Below are 22,636 nucleotides of genomic sequence, written 5' to 3' on the forward strand. Positions count from 1 at the left end.
AGTATGTGAATTCCTTCTCAATAAAGCCTTTACCAAAAAACAAAAAAGGTGAGCTAATAGTTAAAAATCAGGAGGTTTCACATGTAAATTTGGATGCCCTGCTGCTCTTGAAAAAACAGAGGCGAGCCCTGGTAACACTGGGACTTGTGGCTGCCGGTTACATTCCTGAGCACCTCCCTGCCCCCGCCAGAACCTCCCTGCCCTCTCTGGTATTTGTGCCTTGGGAGCCCGGGACCAGCCACCTTGCTGGAGAGACCAGGTGTTGAGGGGGAGTCTGAAAAGGCATGGAGAGGGGGTCCTGGCGCCCTAGCCTCCCAGCCAACCTGCCAGCTGGAGGGAAACGCATGAGTAACCACCAACATGACCAGCAGGAGAAACTGCCCGGCTGAGCCTCAGCCCCCACGGCATGTCCCGAGCAAATGGAATAGTTGTTATTTTAAACCACTGAGCCCTGGGGAGCCGTGTTAGGCAGCATCAGAGGGTGAAAACACAGCTGCCTCCCCCCACGGCCACGATCTGCTGATGCCAGGTGGCCGCCCCCGCCTTGAGATGGGGCGCACACTGTCTGGCGTCCACAAATCCTCCCTCCTCTCTGTGGTCTGACTTCTCTTGCAGTGGAGAAGTTACTCCCTAGACCCGCACTGCCCAATGCTGTGGCCAGCAGCCACCTGTGGCTGCTTGAACTTCAACTAGTTCAAACTTAATAGAATGAGACGTTCTGTTCCTCAGTCACAACAGCCACATTTCAAGTGCCGAGTAGCCCCAGGTGACTGGTGGCCACCATGTCGGACCGCGGAGTAGACCTCACTCCGCCATTGCCCAAGGTTCTGCCAGACAGCCAACCCGGCTCTCTGTTAACGTGCGGTGGGCACGCTTGGTTCCTTAGCCTCTGCACGCACACTCTCTTTCTCCTTCCAAACAGTCCTGACCCCTCCTCCTGGAGCTCGGGAGGAACTGACCCATCTTTGGTTCTGGATCTGATTGGTCAACCGCAGTGCTCGGCTCTCACGCCTCTCACGGCACCTGGTTCAGCTCAGACCCTGCTCTTCAGGACGTGAAATTCCCCTGGGGCCCAGGAAGGAGACGAGGGATGTAGACGGGCCCAGTCTGGCTAAAGGAGAGGACTGGCTCAGCGACCGCAGGAGCAACACGCCCTTCCAGGCCCAGCGTGAGTCAGGACGGCCACAGCCCTCACTGGCCTGAGTGGCTGTTTCACAGGCACGAGATGGAGCCGCGTAGGATGGAGCCAAGTTCACGGATGGCTCAGCAGAAGATCAGGGAGATGTCACGTAGCAGAAGAGCAAATCTGACCTCATTTAAGCCACTGTGTTGGATTTTCTGTTACTTGTGGCCCCAGAGCACCTATTGGGATTCGATCAAAACGTGGGAAAATTGAAAAATAGAATAAGGGAGGACAACCTAACCCCCCACCCTGGTACAGTTCGCCCTTAGAGCTTCCTGCCGGCCCCCGGAATCGTGAGCCTGCAGCCCGTGTACTGAGCCCCTCTGATCGCATAGCTGAAGAGTCCGTGTGACGTCACCCTCCGCTTTGTTGGGTCTACGTGGGATACACCCCCGTTCCTGAAAGTGATGGCATGAGCCTCTCCCACACGCCTTAAATAATCAAATCAATGACCTAACTCATAGAGCAGGCATCCAAGGGGCAGGCGGTGGCATCTGACTGACTTCTGTGGGTAGCCTCTCCCCCTCGAGGGCCCTCTGCGAAAGGGGACCTGACTGCAAGGAGGCGTGTGGTGTGGCCTGGGGTTGCCAGTGCATCGTTTGCTCTGAAATGTGGGGCCTTGCCTTCTCTGCCACCGTCCTGTCCCCTGCGCCCTGCTCAGCGTGGAGCTCGGAGAAGACGCTCTCCGATGGAAGGTATTTAGAAACCACCCGGGACCGGGGACATTTCGGGGACTGCCAAGTGTCTCTGACTTCTTCTCCGATGTTTCTGCTTCTCGTTTCACATCTGCATCACTCCCCTCCCAGCGACCAGACAGTTGCATGTGCTTACAGTTGCAGCTTCCTCAAAACGCTGGTTTACAAAGAATCACCAGGAGTGTTCTGGCCCCTCCATACATCACTATTCAGTCAGCAAACTGCTGGGCACCGTCCCCACATGTCACGACGGTTCAGTGTCTGCAGTCGTGGCCGGTGCTTCTGCTTCTCTGGTTTCCCAGTTCCCTACAGAGGGGTTCGGGCCCAGCTCATCTTCATGCAGCAGGCCACGGTGTGTCATTAGCTTTATTAGAATCACAGGCCACGTCAGATCTTTTGAGTACAGAGAGTTGTCAGAAATTCTGTCGGTTCCAGGAAGTCCCTGTCGGAACAGTTCTATCTGGCTGCAAATAATCTAGGTAGAAGCAGAAAACTGTAGGACTAAAGACAGAACCAACGAACGCAATGGAAGCAAGTCCTTATTTTCTTGAGCCCAGACCAAAGCTGTCCTAACCTGCCCTTGTGGGGATTCATTCAGCTCTCAGAATGACTCCTGTTTTATTTCTACAGAGGACGTGAAAGGATGTAGCCAGGAAGATGAGTTTTGATTTGACTTTTTTGAAGCACCCACTTTATTTAGCAATCTCCACTTCTTGGGTTCTTTCCCTCCCAGGTTTTAAAAACCCACAAAACATCTGTGAAAGTCAGGCATTCACCAATAGAAAGGGGGAGTTGGGTGACAGAGTAAGTGAAAGAAAGTTTGGAGAAGTGCCACAAATGTAGGGCCACACCTAAGCCCCTCTTTTTCTTCCTCTTCTTCTTTTTTTCTTTTTTTTGAATGGAAGTACTGGGGATTGAAAGCCAGGACTTCATGCATGCTAAGCATGTGCTCTACCACTGAGCTAGACCCTCTTCCACGAAGCATTCTCTTTTAACTATCACTTTTTAAAATTATTTACAAATATCTTAATTTACATTGCAACCATAAAATAGATAATTGGTAGTTAGAAGCATATTAATTTTTTAAATTAGGCCCAGTAGGAAAGATCGATGGAGAGGAACACAAAGGACAAAATTTAAAGCACATAACATAAAATAATTCAGCACATGATAGTAAGGGCATTTCCAATCCACGGCAGGGGAAAGAATGGATTATTCAATAAATTCTGTTGGAATAAGAGACCAGGCATGTAGAGAAAATAGTCTTCACATATTGTACCAACATAAATTCCAGATGGATAAAATACTATCATGGACAAATCGAAAAGATAAAAGCATTAAGAGAAAATATGGACAAATATAAAATCTTAGGGAGGGGAATATTTTTCTAAGCCTAACGCTGAAGCCATAAATGAAAAGTGGATTGGTTTTGCTGCAAAAAGACATCAAACTTATTTGTAGAGAAAAGAATTATTGCAGTTAACAGCAAACAAACTGAAAAAAAAAAAAAAACCACCCTGAAATAACATATGGCAAAGTTACTGTCCTTATTTTGTAGAGCTTCTTAAGAATCTTATGAGATTTATTGGATAAGCATCCAGTGGGTGAAACTGGCAGAGCTGTGGAGAATAGCTGTCCTCGGGCCTCCTCAGCGACTATGCCTCCTCTGGAAACTGCACCTGCATTTTCTGGGGAAATCAACGCTCCATGTGGTGCAGGACTGGCTGGTCCCCTAGGCGAGGTAGTCATGTGACATAAGCCTGTCCAATCAGCTAATCCCATGACTTATTCTGGAGTGACCAGGAAGAAACATTCCTCTTTCTGTGGGATTTGGAAATTTTTTTATAAAGATGAAAGCTTGGAGTTGCCAGGAGCCATCTTTGGAAACCAAGAATGAAGCAATCCAGAAGAAGAGAGAGATGAAGACAGAAACACCTTGTTTCAAAATGGCATTTTCTAGGTCTTGGTTCTGATTGTGGCTTAAAGTAGGTTTTTAAAAATTTTTTCTGGACATTTCAATCATGAACCCATAAATTCTCATTTTGGTTAAGCAAGAGTGACTTTCTGTCATTTGCAAGTGAAAAAAATTTCAACACATATAGGCAGTCCATACATATGCAGGCACACACGTGAGAGAAAAGAAAAAATACAATTGCCTTTCATAAAAAAAAAATCAAACTTTACCAACAATTGAAAAATGCAAAAAGAGAGGCCATTTTGTCACTTGAATGGAAAAACACCCAGTGTTGGCAATGTTTTGGGAGATGAGTGTGCTTGCAAATGACTGGTGCAAAGTTATATTGTGCAGCTTTTCTGGAGGACAGTCATTTGCATCGAAACCACATTCGCCTGCACTTCAAATGTGCAATTCCACTTGCTAAGAGTGTGTACAGAGACAGCTATAAAATAAATGCTCATTGTATTGTTGCTTAAAATAGCAGAAAGAAACAGCAAAGATGTACAACAAGAAGGCATTGATTAAATAAATTATAGTGCGTGCACAGGCTGGAATATTATGTAGTTACTCACGCGATACTGTGGCAGTAGGTTCTGAGAGGTGTTGCTGGTAATTACTGCATTAGTTTTCTGTGCCGTGTAACAGATGACCACAACTTCAGTGGCTCAGACAACACCCACCTATTATCTGGCAGCTTGGCAGGTCAGGAGGCTGGGCATGGCTGCCGGGGTTCTCAGCTCAGGGTCTCACAAGGCAGACATCAAGGTGTGGGTGGGGCTGAGATCTCCTCCAGAGCTCTTTCCAGCTCCTGTGCCTGTCAAGAGTCTAGTTCTTGGAGGTGGGAGGTGCCCATTTCCTCCTGGCTCTTCTCAGCCCCCAACACCTGCCAGCATTCTCTGCCACGAAGCCCCAGTTACCCTCAAAGCCAGCAGGAGAGAATCTCTTGACCTCAAATCCTCTCTAGTACTTTGAATCTCTCCAACATCAGGAAATGCCCAGTCCCTTTAAAGAGACAGTTACTGGGTCTGACTCACCCTGCATCATCACCATATCTTAAGGGCAACTGATTTGGGAATTTAATCACATCCCTGAATTCTGTTCACAGCATCACCTGGATAGATGTTTGACTGAACTGGGAGAAGGCGTAAAAAGGGAGGTGGGAAATCTTGGGGTCCGAGTTAGAATTTTGCCTATCACGATTGTAAAAAGAGCAATTACCAAAAGAAAAAGAAGAGTGTAGAGTGTTCCTGGTTTCTGCGACCATCACAAAGGCAAACCAAGACCGAACAAAAAGCAACAAGCACCACAAAGTACTGCGTCCATCTAGCAGAGCCGAAGAGTCGTAGTAAAGAACTGGCACTGCCCCGCGACTTTGGGACGTGTCATACCGTCTGTGTCTCAGTTTCCTCATCTGCAAAGTGGTGAGAACAACAGTACGTACCATCTAGGACGCGGGGGAGGATTGATGGAGAAGCACTGCTGAGAGCTCCGATCATTGCCAAGCACAGGGTGAGCACCCACTGCTATGATGATCATTTGTGAAGTCTGGAAAACCTTGAAACCAAAGGGTTAATTAGCAGTTATCTTAAGGTAGTGGGGTTCTCTGTGCTTTTTTTTTTAATGCAGGTACTGGGGATTGAGCCCAGAACCTTATAACTGCACCAAATGCTGTCAAACTCCCTGTCTCATCACTCCTTCAGCAGCAGCGAGAATCGTTGGGGTGAGCGTCCTCGTGCTGAAAAGTTAAGAAATGAGCCTGCCAGCCATCAGCACAGCGGTGGGAACCACAGCCCCACTTTCTTGCCCGAGGCTCCAAGAGAAAATCACGCAGCCCTGGCTGACTTCCTCGTGTTCATCAGACAACACTAGGACAAACGAGTTACTTTCAGACCAACAGCTCTTTTTTTTTTTTTTCCTTTTTCTTTTCGTGTTTGGTCACTTTCAAGTGCTGTCAGTGAAAGCCAGGAAAAGGAAACCTAACCAGTGCACTTAAAAACCACAGCTCTGCGCTGTGTCTTTTTTAATGCAGATTTCTCATCTTCCCTCTCTCTCACACACACAGCATTTGTAGTTCTCAGTGCCATGGGGAGGATGATGGTAGTTAAAAGGAAAACTGATGGCAACAGTGAAGGAGAGTGCCTCGCTTATTAATGTGAAGGGGAAAAAAAAGATGTCAAGTGTTGATTTTTTTTTTCAATTTATTTATTTATTTATTTATTTATTTATTTATTTATTTATTTATTTATTTATTTATTTAATGGGGGGGTAATTAGGTTTATTTATTTATATTAATGGAGGGACTGGGGACTGAACCCAGGACCTCGTGCATGCAGAGCACCCACTCTAGTTTTAGAGGGCCTGGGGATTGAACCCAGGACCTCGTGCATGCAGAACACCCCCTGCAAGTTTCGATTCTCATCACAGAGCCATTTCTAAAGTCAATAATGCGCACGGTGCCCTCCCTTGAAAATGCTATCACTTTTCTACGGGGTAGATAATAAAGTTTCATTTTCCCTGGTGCTAGGAACTAGAGAAACAGTCTGAGCAAACACTGTGATCAAAGAAAAAACACACTTTGCTTTTTACATATATTTTAAGAGCCTTATGTTAGAAGCATCTGGAGAAATCTCCTAAGAGATGCCCACAACCTTTTCTGTTCTTCCTCCCCCACCCAGTAATAATTTCTACATTATTCAGTAACAACACATTTGTCTTTGTACCCTTTCATATTACCTACCTGGGAGAATCATAAAAGACTGCATCAAAATGAACTAGTTAATGATGATACTGTTTATAGTTTTTCTCCCTTTATAAATGGGTAAACTGAAGTCATGAAAGGGTAGAGAAATGGGCCCCAAAAGATAGGTCAGAATCTCTTACCTCCCGGAACAGGTGCATTTCAGAAAAATCAAATATTAAGTGAGTTGCAGCCTAGCAAATCCTATTGTAGCATCCACCTTCATTAAAAAAATCAGGAGTGCATTCTCATGGGAATAAGATCTCACAACGGAGCAAGTTCAATGATTTTACTTAATTCAACCAACATCTATTGAGCGCCTACCCTGTGCTTGACCTTGTCCCTGGCAGGCAGAGGTTAGAGCCTAGAGTGAGCTCAGGACCCAGAGGAGGGGAGGGGCTGATGGCTCCCTGGCCGTAAAGTAGAACCGGATCGGTACAGAAGGGACAGAGCACGGAGGGAGGGGGGCGGTGCAGATCAGCCTCAGATGAATCGTTGGGGGGCCTTCATACACGCAGCCATCAGTGAAATAGGCCTCTGAGGTGGGTTGCATGATGGTCTGGAAAAAGATAATGTCCACAACATAGTCCACCCGTTTTCAGGGTGGCATAAACCGAGCTAACATTTCCCAGCTGCCTTGGATAGAAGACATGGTCGTGTGCAGAGTAAGATAAAGGCAGGAGCCCTTAAAATGAAATGCACTCTTTCGCTCTTTCCTTCAGGCTGCCTGGAATGTGAATGTGATGGGTGGAGCTCCAGCAGTCACATTGCACCTAGAGGCCATCTAGGGAATAAAGGCCATACTTGATGATGCTGGAGTAGAAAGAGAGAAGTCCCCGTCCCTGGTGACAGAGTGGAGTCAACGTATAAACTTCAGCTTCTAAAAACAGAAATACAGACTGAGCTCACAAAGATGCTGAAATATGCCTACACCCACCTTGCTGAACTGGAGACCTCAGGTCCCATCTGTTAAGAAAGGAGGCCTCTTGACAGGGAGCTTTTAAATGCCTTGGTGCTTCCTTAAGCAAACCAAAAAATGTAAGCAAGCCTTAAATGCCTCCGGGTTACAGAATTGAAACCTGGGGACAACCAACCACACAGAGCCAAGCATGCCTTAAGCAATAGCCAATCAATAATTTCCCTGCTTTGCTTCCACCTTTTCAGTGTAAAAGTCTCTCTCCAGCTCCTGTGGGTGAGGCCCCCCTAGCCACTTCCGGCTTGGCGCTGCCCCATTGGAAGATTTGCTCAAATACACTAAAAATTGTAAACATGCCTCAGTTTACCTTTCAACAAACCTCTGAAGAGGGCAGCGGCTTTACTTAGGTCAGTCAGCTGTGGGAATGACGGCTTAACAGTGCCAGATCTCTCATTTTCCGAGTGATGTCAGGAACCCCTGGTGGTGGTACCCGTGGGAGTGGACCCTGGGCACCCTGGGCCCCTTGGGAGTCCACCCATGGCCTCCTCTGGTTCCTGTGGTTGGAAACTGGCAATCACCTCCGCCCCGTGCTGGCCCCTTGGTCCCCGCGGGAACACCCTGGTCCCTCTGTGTTTGTGATGGGGAACCTGCGGCCCTGTGTGTTGGGGGGACCCGTGGTCATCCCCTCATCTCCGTGGGAAGGGACCCGAAATTACCTCTGGTTCTAGTCCCCATGGGAGCAGACGTGTGCCCACCCTGAGACCCCAGGGGGGCCCACCTGTGGTCTCTTCTGGTCCCCAAGGGAGGGGACCCGAGGAACCCCGGGCGCTGGACCCGTGGGAGAGGCCCCGTGCCCACCCCCGCCCCCCCATCCGGGCACGCGCGCCCCGGACCCCGGCGCAGGAACCGCCGGGCGCGGCCTGGGGAGCGGCGGGCGGACCGACCGAGCCCGCCCGGCCGCCCGTCGCCCCGGCGCCGGGTCCGCGTCCCGCCCCCGCCCCCACCCCGGGCCCGGCCGCGGCGGGGCGGCGGATGGCCGGGAGGCGGCGGCATGCGGCTCCTGTTCCTGGCGGTGCTGCGGCGGCACACGGGCAACGCCGTCACGGCCCAGCGCGTCCGGTAGGTGCGGCGGCGGCCCGGGCCTCGGCGCGGGGACCCGGCGGGGACCCGGCGGGGACGCGGCGGCGCGGGCGCGAGGGGTCGGCCCGGCCTCCCCGGGCCGCGTGCGCTAAACGGACCGGCCGGCGGGCGCAGGGCCCGGAGGCGCGCGGGGCGGCGAGGGGCGCGCGCGGGCCCCACCCCAGCCGGGTGCCCCCCCCCCCCCCCAACCCCGGGCCCGCGTGGCCTGGGGTCCCCGCTGGTGCCGCGGTGGGGAGGCAGCACCGCGGGCCGGCGCTGCGGAGGCTGCTCGGCGCTCTCCGCGGGGTCTCCGCGCGGCTGGCTTCACGGGTGCTTTCTGTTTATTGTGAGCGCCCTAGGGGGGGGACACAGCGACGAACCCGCAGTCGGGGCTTCAGGACGCGACATTTCAGTGGGGACGAGAGAGAGAATAAAAACACATGGACACACACACACACACACACGTATGTAGTGGTACGTATGTAGGGATGTACGTAGAGACTTGTGTACACATGGCGGTATTGTGTGCACATGGAGGCCAAGGCTGCTTGTGTGCGTTTTGCTATTTTAGGCAGGATGCTCCGGGGAGGCCTCCCGGCTGCAGTCACATTTGCGCAGAATCCTGGGTGCGTAGCCGGGTAGCCGGTCCCTTGGAGCCGGGGCGGCGCGGCGGGAGTCGGGGGTGGGGTGGGGGCACCAGGGTTTCCCGGCACACGTGCAGCAGAGGGTCCTGCTGTTTAAAGTAGCCTTGGCTCCTCGTCGCGGCCATTCCCATCCTCATCCTCCCCGTCTTACTGCCTGGTTATTTTCTTAACGCGTCTTTTTTCTGCAGTTATCTCGTTTTCTGGGTTTCCTGTTCTACTTTTTCTCTTCTCCTCGCTGGAATGTAAGCCCTCGTGGCAGGGAGGAAACTGATTAATGCCTGAAGTTTCATAGGTTTTTTCTCCTTTTCTTTTTTTTTTTTAAACAACCTGACTTGCGTCATGAAATTTCTCAATTTACTTCCCCTCTGTGGATCTCCTTCCTCGTCCTTGAACTGTGTGACTGGGGCTACTGCAGCCCTTTAATATCCGTTTCTACTCAGACATGCTCTCCTAAAGGTCCCCCGTGGAAGCGACCCACAGAGGCCACAGCACTCTTCTGACGTTTCCAGTCAGCTGTTTACGATGGGGATTTGCACTGTACAGGTTTATCTTCTCTAAGTCAGGTCACTCGTTTGGACCTCTGCAGCCGGGAAGCACACTGTTCACCCTCTGTGGAGCACATTCCAGCGCTGGGGAGAGACACTGGGGGAGTAACCAGAAATAAAGGAGGTGATTCAGATAGTGATGGCAGCTGTGGAATTAGAACAGGGCTGTCTGAGGAGGTGACATTCAAGCCAAGGCTTCAGTGACAGAAGGAGGTGGCCACTCAAGAGAACTGGATGGAGGGTTGGTCCCAGGGACAGGTAATAGTGAGAATGCAGGCCCTGGGGCCAGAGCAAGCTTGACAGGCTGGAGAAGCAGAAAGAAGGCCGTGCTCCCTAGATCTGGTGACGAGAGGAGGTCAGAGAGAGGTCGGGCCCAGGTGGGACCCAGAGTTCGTGCTGAGGAAACCGGAGAGAGCATCTATTATTTACCATTCTGCTCCTCGCTTGAGCTGTACACGTGAGCCCATCTTCCAGTGGTGCGCCCACAGCCCCCCTCAGGGCCCCTCAGGGGACAGGCAGGCACGTCCGTGGACTCATGTCCGGGCAAGCAGAGGTGCAGGGCCATTTACTTACTTTATTTTTGTTTTTTTTCTACGCGTGAAACAGAATAAAACATTGTTCTTTATACTTTGGGCTCTCTTCAGAGCCAGCCTTTGTCTCCACTTCACTCAGGAAGGATTGCTGTGGGGAGAAAAAGGAGAAAGCAGAAGTTGCTGGAAGACACCTTCTGTCTTGTGAAAGCTTCGGTTCCTTGAGGAAATGATGCTGGGTGTCCACAAACAGGAGGGGAGGGGGGTTCGTCTGGTGACAGACTTTTCTGGGAGCCAGTTACCAGGAAGCAGTGAGAAGCAGTGTGTGTCCTCACACTTTCTCTGCGGGAGACCGCTGAGACCCTCGAGTGACCCTGGGCAGAGGGGGAGGAAGCCCCCCCCCAAATGAATAAGACGGGGGTTCCCATCAGTCTACCAGAGGAGGGTGGTCTGAGTGGGAGAAAACTGGATTTAAAGAAAAGAAGAAATGGGTCCATTCTTGCCCACTGACGTTTGTCGTGGTCCATTAACACCCAGTGCGTCAGCGGCCATGCTGCCTGGTGGTGGGGTCACCTGTGGGGAAGGGTGGGGCGCTCCGGAAGCATGTAGGCGGGCGGGCCGCCCCAGGCTGGAGGTGGGAGAGCCTTTCAGGCATCGACGGAGAAACACCAGCTCTGGGGCTCACTTCCTGCCTTTACATGCCAGCCCGCCCCCCTGCTTAAAATCCCTAAGATCGAGGCCCCCAGGCCCGCTGCATAGACCTGTCAGGAGGCTCAACTCTGAGTCAGTGCATTTTCGCTGTTTTACGACAGGGCGTGGTGCTTAGCACGAATCCGAGCCTGTGTTGGCAAGACGGGGAAGGGGCAGCCTGGGGGCGAGGGGGGTCTCGGGCAGAGAGGCAGCCACGTGGGAGGTGGGCCAGAGCTTATCCGTTCCAGAATTGGGTTGTAGGCACTCAGCGGCGTGGAATATTCCAGGCCAGTGACTCTCAATGGGAGCAAAGTCTAACAGGATGTGCAGGGGACAGGGGAGTGGTTTTGCCGCCTCGGGGACAGGGAGCCATGCCTGCAGACTTTCTTTGGTTGTTGCACCTCGGGGTTGGGCGGTGGTTACTGGCATCCAGCCGGTGGAGGCCGAGGATGCTGTGCCACACCCTCCAGTGCTCAGGATGGCCCTGGGACAGTTCCAGACGTCAGTACTGCTGACGAGGCTGAGAAGCCCTGCTCTGGCTGGAGTCGGGAGATGTGGCGGCTGGAGAGGCAGGCAGGACCCAAGTCACTCAGGACCTGCGGTTTGGTGCCAGGAAGGGAAAGAAACCATGAACCCGCTATCTGACTTACGTGCAGCTGAAGATGGTTTTCGCTGCAGCGTGAAGGGTCAACTAGGATGGGAGCAGAGAATAGGGCATCTGGGCCTGACTTAGTTAAGAAGGAAAATGCACAGGACTCGGGGATGGAACGTGGGGAGTGGCAGATGATAAAAACGAATACAATTTGGTAATGACTCTAATGTCCCCTGTTCAAGGCAAAACGCTTTATTCTTCATTCAAGGGGAAACAGGCCACGGACTGGGGGGTACAGCCCTCCCAAGAGCCTCGTGCCCCTCCAGGGGCTTTTGAGTTGAGGTGAGTCTTACAGAGTCTTAGAGGCCACACCTTAAAAACAGGGCATGATTGGCTGGGCCATCGAGGATGTCCTTACAAGCTCACAGGCCCTGTTTTCTCGGGTCCAGGCCTGGCTGGAGCTGAGCTGGAGGACTGCCACAGGCGTGTGGTCAGTCTCCTTGACAGTGGGAGGTGCACGCCTGCGGCCGGGCTGACTGAGGTTTAGATTTGTGGCATCGGCCGGCCCGTGGGGTGGCCCCTACTTTTTGGGTCCTGACCTACGAATTAACTTCATCAGGAACAAGGGAGAAAAAAAAATCCACGACTTCCTTCATCCTAGAGGGGAAACATTGAGAGAAAATCAGGGAAATCTGAGTATATTTGGGTCTTTGTGGTACGCTTGGGCCTCTGCTGTGTTGATGTTTTTTAGAAGGTGTAAGTGACAGGAAAGGAAAAGGTGTTTGGGGGGAAAATTGGGACCAGTAACTAGGGAGTGACTGTTTTATTGTCTTTGCAGCCTTTTGCTTGTCCTTCCGTGTAAACGGTGTGCTGCGTGTGTGTGAGATGTTCTCACCCGGGGGCCGTGAGCTGGCACGTTACCTAAGCAGGGCCTGCTCTCTGGGAGTGTCTCCCAAGCACCGTAAATGTTAGCAGTCCGTATCAGAGGTTTTGTCTGCCGGCACACAGCACTTCAGAAAGAAGGAGCAGGCTGTGGGGTGTGTGATTTGCAGGCGCGGTTACCTGGGCCCTTGTGTGCGTCGTGAATCAGGAAGCCTGGCCTGCGCCACTCTCTGCCGTCTGCCGCTTCATTTGGCCCCCTGTCCCCACTGGGTCACCTGGCTCAGCTCGAAGCCAGGTGTGGCTGTCAGAGTCTGGTCCAGCGGAGGGGATCCATGGCTCCCCCCACCCGCCTCTGATCCCCGGAGGCTGTTGACAATTGACCTGACCATCCCGAGGGTCCTCTGAATCAGGCAAATGGGTTCAGGTCAGTTCCGAACACTAAAGGTCAAAATTTAAATGGCGCAAGTCATGGATGTAAAAAAAATATTCACAGCGCAGCTTTAAGGATGCAGTAGTTGGAGATAATGGTTTCCGAGGGCACCAAATAAGTTATGCTGAAATAAATAGAGCTGAATGGTTGGACAGCCCGTCCACCTGCAAACCCAAACGTGTTTACTCTCTGGCCATTTCCAGGGCAGGTTTCTATTTCTGTTTACTTGTCTATCTAGGTATTCATTTATGAAGGACAGTTGAGTGACAATGTTGTGTTTGTTTCTGGTGTACAGCATGGTGATTCAGTTGTACACATGCATTCTTTTTCATATTCTTTTCCGTGATAGGTTATTACAAGATGTTGAATGTAGTTCCCTGTGCTGCACAGTAGGTCCTTGTTGTTTATGTATTTTATATACAGTGGTGCATACCCCAGGGCGGGTTTTCTGACCCCTGCTCTAAACCAAGCCAGCAGACCCACCAGATTACTGGGTCCCAGCCCTAGAGTTTTGTCTGCAGTGCTCCTGAGGATTCAGGGAAATGCAGGAAGAGGGATGGAGAAGAAGAGGTGAAGGATTTAGGCTTCCAACGTCCAGAGCAGGCGGCTCCGAGGGCCAGCCTAGTCCTCGGACGGGTGTCCTGGCACCGGAGTGAACGCTGATGCCCCTGAGTTGAGAGCTGGACTTTGTGCAGTGGGTGTGACTGCGTCTTCTCCTCTTACTCCGTCCGGAACATGGTGTGAGCAAAAGTGGTTTTATTTGAACGAGAAGCACTTTAGATAACGGGGGCAAACAGAAGACCTCGTGGAAACTCACTGGGCAGCGGGGGGAGGGAGAAAAGCAAACATCATCACGTCAAATGCAGCCCTGACCTTACCGCCCAGCTACAGTCTACTGGATTCTGTGAGCGCCAAGCGTCTGGGGAGGAAAACAACCTGAGAGACAGTTGTCAGGTTTTCTAGTTTTTCTTTTAGAGGATGCCAAGGAAACGGCGGGTGTACGTGAAGTCAGTGGGACAAGGCTGTTTCCTTTCTTCCCCCCGAAGTAATTACTGTCAGTTACTGTTTTCATTCAGCAAATATGTACAGTTGAGCATCTCCAAATGGACACGGCGCTGGGCAGGCGCTGAGTGTGGAGCTGGGCTAAGACAGGGGAGCCCTGCGGAAGCCAGCCGCCAGTCAGCTGTCGGATTTCTAGCACATCAGCTCAGTGCGAAGCCCTGTCATTCGAAAGAAGGTTCCGGCATTCGAGCACGAACATACAGTTACACAGAGCATTTAATTACGATATGATCGGTTCCAGGAAAAAGTGCAGGGCGGTGAGAGTACGTTCAGGGGACAGACCTGGTTCCAGGGGGTCTGGGAGGCTCCCCAGAGAAACAGCTTTTTCTTTCTCATGCAGTTCTTTTTTTTATTGTGATGTAATTTACATACCATAAAATTCGCCCTTTTAAAGCGTACAACCCAGTGGTTTTTAGTATATTCATAAAGTCACACAACCATCGGCACTATCTGATTTCAGGACACCTTCAGCTGTCTCAGAAGACGCTGCGGACTCATTAGCAGTCACCCCCCGCCCCCTCGCCCAGCTCTGGCCAGCCATTAGTCTACTTTCTGTCCCCAGGGATTTGCCTGTTCTGGACATGTTACATAAATGGAATCATACACTGTGTGGTCCTTTTGGAGGAGTTTGCATGATGCATCAGTATTTAATTCTTCTATAGCTGAATAATATATTCCATTGATGGACGTAGCGCATTTTGCTTGTCCATCCATCAGCTGAAGGACATTTGGGTTGTTTCCACTTACTGGCTACGATGAATAGTGCTGCTATGAACATTTGTGTAGGAGGAATTAACTTTTTAAGCTGGGGCTTAAAACCTCTGGGTTAGCAGGGTGAGGAGGGATAGAAGCTGGGAACAGCATTCCTGGCCAAGGGACCTGAATGTGCGGAGGCCCTGAGGCAGGAAGGGGCTGGTGGGATTGAGAAGCAGAGGCAGGCAAAGTGTTGAGAGTCAGCCAGAGAGAGCAGCTGGCCTGGCAGGTGGGAGCAGAGCCCCGTCGTTGCCACAGCACAGGTTCTGGATTGAAGGCTAACAGGATTTCAGGTGGGGGGCTGAGGTGGCCCACATAGCAATGAAGAGAGAAGACAGACTTGGAAATGACTTGGAAGGACCTGGGATGATGTAGCCAAGGAGAGAGAAGATGTAAGCAGTCCTTTGAAGGCTCTGCCGTGTGCTGCTGAATGAGCAGTGAGGATGTTCCCTGTGTTACCAGACTAGATGTGGGTCGCTCACCTGCCATGCAGCAAGTCAATGTACTGACACCAGGTCGTGGTGGAGGGAGGTACAGTGTTTATTCGCAGGGCGCCCAGCAAGGAGAACAGGCATCTTGTGTTCCAAAGATGCGAACTCCCCAGTGGTTTTCAGGTAAGCATTTTTAAAAGCAGCATTTGGGGTGAGGACTGCAGAAGGCATGCCCTTCTTCTGATTGGTGGTAATAGAGTGATGTTCCAGGAATTTATCATCCACCTTCTGGTTCCAGCCAGTCTGGGGTCTGTGTGCTTGTGGTTAGACCTGGGTAGGGGTTCAAAGATCTGTATCAAATTGTTACCTACGTCCCTTCAAGAGGATCTAGGACTTTGCTTTATTGCTGACCTGTTGTTTCTTGACGGCTTTCCCTTTGTTTCTGGTTCCCTCCCATCCCTAACTGGTCACTGTTTAGATCTGCTCTTTGGAACTCAGGGAAGGTCTAGGAGACTAAAAAGCCTTTCTCTACAAAAAGAGAAACACAGGACACAGAGGGGCTTTTGTACCCAGAGGGTCATGCTTGGTTTCAGTCCCCCCTTTTCTTTGATGCCCCTCAATCCTGAGGGGAACAGAGGGCTGGGATCAGAAAGAGAGTCAAGTTTTGGACAGAGAGGTTAAACTCGGTTTGGGGGCTCGGTTCCACCTGTGTTGGGAAGATGGCAGCTTGGGTAGCGTGGAGGGTCTCAGCACACTGAGTGACCCTGTCAGACAACGCACGATGTGTTCTTGTTGAATGAGAGGCAGCCGGTGAAGGCGCGTTGGAAAGGGTCAGTGGCCACACGTCCACGTGGGCATTCAGAGAGGGGCCTGGGCTCCTGGGGGCGTGTGTTTGAGAGCGGGACAGGGCGTTGGCCTGGGAGGTGGGTGAGCTGCTGGGGAGAGAGTAGGACAAAAAGGAGATGGAGGACCGTGAGGCAGGCAGCTCCAGGTACCCCAAGGGAAGGGAAGGTTTCAATTAAAAGGCGTGGAAGGGATGCCGGATGCCATGAGGGTCTGTGAAATCACAGTTTAATGTGCAGGAGGAGTTGGTGCTTGGAGGGCCTCTGTGATCTTATCCCGTCTTGTTCTGGAAGAGGGGAGCAGATGTGAGGGGCAGGGAGGAGGGGCGTGGCCACGCTCTGACCAATGGGAAGGTCCAGGTAGATTGCAGGTAGGGTGAGGACTGGAGGGCATGCAGCCATCTGGATGGTTGGGATTTGAGGGGGAGGCTGGTGTGTTGCCAGATGCATCCACGGTCGCACAAAAGACCGAGAAAGGAGAGTCTACGGTGTTGATAAGAAAACCATTGACATGACCGCACAAGGAATCTTTGCAGAGTTGGGAGAAGAGACGGGAGGGGCTGCAGGTTGCAGGTGCAGAGGTCAGGGGTGTGGGAGACCTGGGAGGTCCCTGGACAGTTGACGTGATGGAGGCGCCTGGAGGAAAGGTAACAGCTGTGGCTTACAGAGAGCTTGATGCGACAACAAAAGATTTTATATAAATTAACCAAAAAGGCTCTAAGCCGCTGGCGTATAATCCTAGCAGAGACTTTTCAGCCTTGCATAACTGAAAACCCAGCCCTGCTCTGCCTGGACAATGAAGACGACTTAGCTGCTTATCCGATAAAAAGTCTGGAGGTGGGGCCGGCTTCAGGCGTGACTTTGCAACTAAGATGACGCGGACCGGAGTCAGTTGCTCTCTGGCTCTTGGGTCCGCTTCCCATTCTTGTCAGGTTTGCTTGCCTGGCACCTACATACACGCACCCGGTTCAAGCCCAGCGGGAACAAGCAGGTCGGTGTCTCTGAAAGTGCAGCCCCGGGCCCCAGAGCTGCACACCCGGCTGGGAGCGTGCAAGGTGCGGTGCTCTGGTCGGCGGAAGCTGGTGGGTACACCCCAGATCTGGAGGGTGGGCACTTCCCGGTCACGTCGGTGATGAGGACACTCAAGGCTGCAGGAGGGGGAAGCGTGGGAATGAATGCGACGTGGGCAACACATTTCAGAGCAAAAGCTGTACCAATTTTTTTAAATAAAGGGAAGGGGAGAAGCAAACCTCTGTGAACTTTTGAAGATTTAAGGGGGTAACAAATGTTGGCATCGAAGGACCAAGAAATAATTAGGGGGACAATACATACTGGGACAATACATGCTGAAAAGGGTGTGGAGAAGAGGAGACCCTCCTGTAATGTTTGTGGGAATGTAAACTGGCACAGCCACTATGGAGGACGGTATGGAGGTTCCTCAGAAAACTGAAAGTAGACTTACCCTGTGATCCAGCAATCCCACTCCTGGGCATGTACCCAGAGAAAGCTCTAATTTGAAAAGGTACATACACCCCAATGTTTATAGCAACACTGTTTACAATGGTCAAGACATGGAAGCAATCTAAATGTCCATCTACAAATAAAGAAGTTGTGGTATACATACACAATGAAATACTACTCAGCCATAAAAAAGGATGAAATAATGCCATTTGCAGCAACACAGATGGACCTAGAGGTGATCATACTAAATGAAATAAGTCACAGAGAAAGACAAATGTCATATGATCTCATGTATGGGATCTAAAAAAAAAATGACACAAATGAACTAATTTACAAAACAGAAACAGACTCACAGACATAGAAAACAGACTTATGGTTACCAAAGGGGAAGGAAGGGAGGGATAAATTAGGAGTTTGGGATCAACAGATACACACTACTATATATAAAATAGATAAATAACAAGGTCCTACTGTGTAGCACAGGGAACTATATTCAATAGCTTGTAATTACCTATAGTGGAAAAGAATATGAAAAAAAAACATATAAAAATGGGGATGGCTATAGCTCAGTGGTAGAGCACATGCTTGGCATGCACGAGGTCCTGGGTTCAATCCTCAGCACCTCCATAGGAAAAAGAAAAAAAAATGTGTAAGTGAGTCACTTTGCTGTACACCAGAAACTAACACAACATTGTAAATCAGCAACACCTCAACTGAAAAAGAAGAAGAAGAAGAAGAAATAACTTGGTGGGGAGCTGGTTAAAATTGGGAAGCTTTTCATAGAACTTCTAATACCCGGCTTCTCTCGGTGAATTGGCAGAACCCGCAACCGTGAGAACATGTCTGGGTGGTACCCACCGTCTGGAACCACAGAGGATCTAATCCCGCATGTCCAGTGCGGACTGAAAGGGAGCCGCGGGTGTCATTTAAAACTGTCTTGTAGTCACTTTAGACAAAGTAGGAAGAAGCAGATCAAATTAATTTTCGTAACTTATTCTCATGAAGTCAGTCCACCCAAATATCATTTCGACACGCCGTCAATCCAAAAGGTACTCAATGAGCTGTGTGTGTGTGTGTCACACTCGGTGCATCTCTGTTCAGACTTGCCACGTTTCCGGTGCTCAGCGGGCACACTTTGCCTTCATAGACAACACAGGACTCACCCCCGCAGGGGGGACCTTTGTCTCCCGTTTGGCGTAGGGCCCCTCCTGTCTCATTTCCCTCCCCCACCGGCCGCTCCCCTCAAGTTCACCTGCTTCATCAGTCTGCCCTCAGCCGGTATTTGGGTTGGAGGCACCTCCTGGTCTAGACGCCTTGCCTGTTTTGTTGTCGTATTTTTTACATTCTTTCAAAACTTGTCATTTTTACAGTCTGTTTTATATTCACATTGCATTCGTATTTCGTAACCGTAATCTCCTGAGTACAGGCGTCCTGTTAGAAGTGCATTAGAACAGCAGGCACACTTTACAGTTTGCAAGACGTACCCGCAGAGGGAAAATTCGAGGTAACACCAGGTCCCGCAGATGCGTTATCATCATGTCGCTTAATTTATGGACAGGCAGGCGGGGCAGTGTCCTCTCCAGTTTACCTTCCCCAGCTGAGGCCCGCGGGTTTGTGCGGGCCTTCACTCCAAGGCCTTCATCTTCCAGAATTCCGTCATCATTTCAAGATGGAATTTCAAGACCATCGTCTTTTCTTTTCTTTTTTTTAATGTACCAGAAATTCTTAAAATATTGCCAGAGGGTAACATTTTATAGTTCAACACCGGTGACTTGGCCCCACCGGTGACACAGCCCTGGTTCCCCCGGGTGAGCTGAGGTTGCAGTCACTGGGCTGCCAGGGGCGCTTGTCCTGTGAGAGGCGCTGGGCTGGCCAGCTGCACGTACGCAGAGGCCCACCAGCAGGATGGCCTTAAGGAATATTAGCCTCTTGTTTCCCATCTCAGGGTCATGCAGGAGCTCATAGATACGGAATGGACTTCGTGTTGCCTGCCTTGTGTTGGTTTCTCTTCCCATCTTTTTATTTATTTGTTTGTTAGTTTATTTTTATTGAAGTATAGGCAGTTTACAATGTTGTGTTAATTTCTGGTGGACAACACAATGTCCATGTATACAGTCATACATAGACATACATACATATATTCTCATATTCTTTTCCATAATAGGGACTACAAGATATGGAATATAGTTCCCTGGTCTATGCAGAAGGAACTTGTTGTTTATCTATTTTATATACAGTAGTTAGTATCTGCAAATCTCGAACTCCCAGTTTATTGCTTCACAAGCCCTTTTCCCCCTCTGGTAACCATAAGTTTGTTTTCTATGTCTGTGAGTCTGTCTCTGTTTTGTAAATAAGTTCATTTGTGTCTTTATTTTTTTAATCTAAAGATTCCGTCTTGCTATCTTTTTTCCCCCTGGGGTGGGTGAGGTAATGAGATTTATTAATTTATTATTACTATTTTTAGAGGAGGCACTGGGGATTGAACCCAGGACCTCATGCATGCTAAGCATGCAGTCTACCACTTGAGCTATACCCTCCCCTCATCTTGCTATCTTTTTTAAAAAGTCAGGACATCATAGTTTGTGGAAATCCACATAAGTTGGGTTGATTAAGCTTTTCTGTCACTCAGTTAAAGAGGATGGCCCTCAGCCAGATGGAAGCAGGTAGAGTTCCACTGGGTCTCTGAATCTGGAGTCAGGAATGTACAGGTTCAGCTGGTTCCTAAAACTGCCACATAAACACTCAAAATCTCTCCATTTATCAGAGATGCTGTCTTTCTCAAATGAAGCCTGCCTTAAGTCACAGAAGCCGGAACTCTGTGGACATAATAGGCGCTCAGGGAATTTATTAGTTGTATTAACGGATCGCTTGCAGAAGGAATAGGGACAGAGCAATTTAAAGGCGTTACCCATCAACCAGAAACAAGGCTAGATTCTCAGTCCATAGAGAGGATTAAGATTAAAAACAAAGACTATTTTGGAATATGTATGAGATCATAACGCTAGTGTTGAAATGCTGTTTCAAAGTATGTTTCAAGATGAAGAACAAGCCGTCATCTGTACCGAACCAGCCACATCCCACGTGCCCTACCATGTCCGTCTCTGCACTCGCCAGAGATCCCACAGGTATGGATTCCCTAAGGAGAATTCAAACTCCTTCTTGTTCATTTATCAACACGTTTGTGTGTGACTCCTCATTCCTAGAGTGTTAAGAAGATGGAATAACAGTTACTCACCTATGCTCAGAAGCACGTTGAGTGCTTGTTTTTGTGTGATGTGTATTTTTAGGTTGAAGTGAGCTGATAGCTAGACTGCCTTCAGGCTTCGTTCCTGGTTCTGCTTAGCAGTTGCCACTAGCACTTGCAAAGGAGTTGGTGGTGGGTGGGGCGGTGTTTTGGACTGACTGAGTGGATCAACATTAACAGTAGAAATGATAAGATCAAGATATACTCAAGATACGTCAATGGCATAAGCCAACTGAAGGCTCGGGACCTTAGTTTTTCTTTCTTTGCAGCAACAGCTGCAAAATCGTACGTTTAATTTAAAGCACAAAAGAGGAAACAGTGAGAGAGAAGAACGCATCATTCACGTGGCAGTGTTGGTGATGCAGGCTTGAAGATTCGAATCTAATGTTTCTCCAGAGGCCCTGAGCTCCCATGTGGCTCCTGTGATGTAAGCAAGTTGGTCATTTTATGATCATTTTGCTTAAAGACTCCAGATCCTTCATTCTTCTGTTTTAACCCTTACTATTTTGTACAGTGATGCCCCTGACTGCAAGCCAGCTAATTCATCTCGTGTGCTTAGCTGAAGAAGAATAATCTGTATTATTAGGGGGAAAAATGGCTGTGATGCGTTTGAACTGCATCCTCTAGTACCTCTGGGTGATTGAAGAATTTCAAGTGTGTTTTCAGGTGTATTTGATTGTTGCCTCTGTGGTGATTTGTAACAGACGCTGTAAGGACGATGTGACTCCCATGTTCATATAGTTGAACACAGAAGGGTTGTGGTAGAGAGAGAGACTCAGAGCACAGTGGAAATTGTGAGAGTGTTATCGAACTCAGGTTTGCCTGCTCGCCGCTCAAAAGCCAGTAATTGAGAGGCAAGTGTCAGTGGAAAGGAAAGGTGCTTTATTCAGAAAAGCTGGCAGTCTGGGGAGAAGGTGGACTCGTGTCCCAGATTCTGAAGATTCTGCTCAGCCATGATGGTTTTTAAAGGGGAAAAGGGGAAACTATCTCAGTTAATCATTAGGGTAAGAGGTCAAACTCCACCGTTTTTCCGTTGCATGCACACCAGCTGACTTCTCCCCATCTTCCTTTGGCTGCTCTCTTGCCCGAGTGGCCCGCCTGCAGTTGGAAGCTCTCTTGGCTGCATGGTTCACCTGCACATTTGCTAAGGGGAAACGAGGAGGAGAGAACCAGTCATTCTTTAACGCCTTCCTTCTTCGTTCTTACTCTTTCTGATCCAGGATAGACATCAAGAGGTTAGGCAAGGCGTTGTGAACATTCAGTGAAGCCAAAAATTGGAAGTCAGGTTAAGTGTTGCCTGGTGACCTCATCTTGGTGACTAAAGTCTGAGGAACATGGGGAGGAACAAACAGAAGAGGGCAAAGAGCTGCTTACAACAGGGCAGGCGCTGTAGATGCCACTGAAAGGAGCTGGCATGGGGAATGTTGGGGCTTGGTCTCGAGGCTCAGAAGGCATGATGCCTTGGGCATCCTGCAGGCAAAAAAGAGTGGGGCTGGAGCTGAGGGTGGTAGGAGGGGGGTGGTGCAGGTTGTGAAGGGCACCGTGTGCGAGGCTCAGGCATTTGGACTTGATCCCAGAGACGCGTTCCGCCGTTAGTCTATTCAGTATGCAGGGCGGGTTCGGCTCCATTTGCACGGGGTTGACAGTCGAGCTGGCTGCCCCGAGCCCAAGCCAGTTTGAGGGTTTTGATGGAGGAAGAGACGGGCTTGGATTGGTTGTGTATTCACATACGCACACACTCACGCACCTCAAACAGTTATCAAAGACAATGTGTGCACACGGTAAAGTTATCCAGCAGTGTGAAAGGGTGTGTGACAAGAAGATAAGCTCTCCCCGACCCTGGTCCCTGGTCCCTGGTCCTCTTTAGACAGAATCATTGTTATCAGTTCCTTACGTGCCCTTCTAGAGCTGTTCTGGGCACAC

General features: G+C 50.0%; 1 protein-coding gene across 10 annotated transcripts in view; it reads left to right on the forward strand.

Annotated features, from left to right (window-relative positions):
• The first annotated feature begins 8,469 nt into the window (after positions 1-8,469).
• GLT1D1 (glycosyltransferase 1 domain containing 1) overlaps positions 8,470-22,636 on the forward strand; it is a 95,028-nt gene continuing 80,861 nt past the window's right edge. For 2 of the 10 annotated variants that reach the window (XM_064481309.1, XM_064481311.1), the window contains exon 1: positions 8,470-8,607. In XM_064481309.1, coding sequence (XP_064337379.1) covers positions 8,540-8,607 — 68 coding nt within the window. In that variant the 5' untranslated portion in view covers positions 8,470-8,539. Of the gene's footprint in view, positions 8,608-8,998; positions 9,082-19,808; positions 20,595-22,636 lie in introns of those variants that run through there. The other 8 variants (XR_010378615.1, XM_064481310.1, XM_031442479.2 and 5 more) reach the window with 6 other exon arrangements.

This window comes from Camelus dromedarius, chromosome 31 (assembly GCF_036321535.1).
Source record: "Camelus dromedarius isolate mCamDro1 chromosome 31, mCamDro1.pat, whole genome shotgun sequence".
Lineage (NCBI taxonomy): Eukaryota > Metazoa > Chordata > Mammalia > Artiodactyla > Camelidae > Camelus > Camelus dromedarius.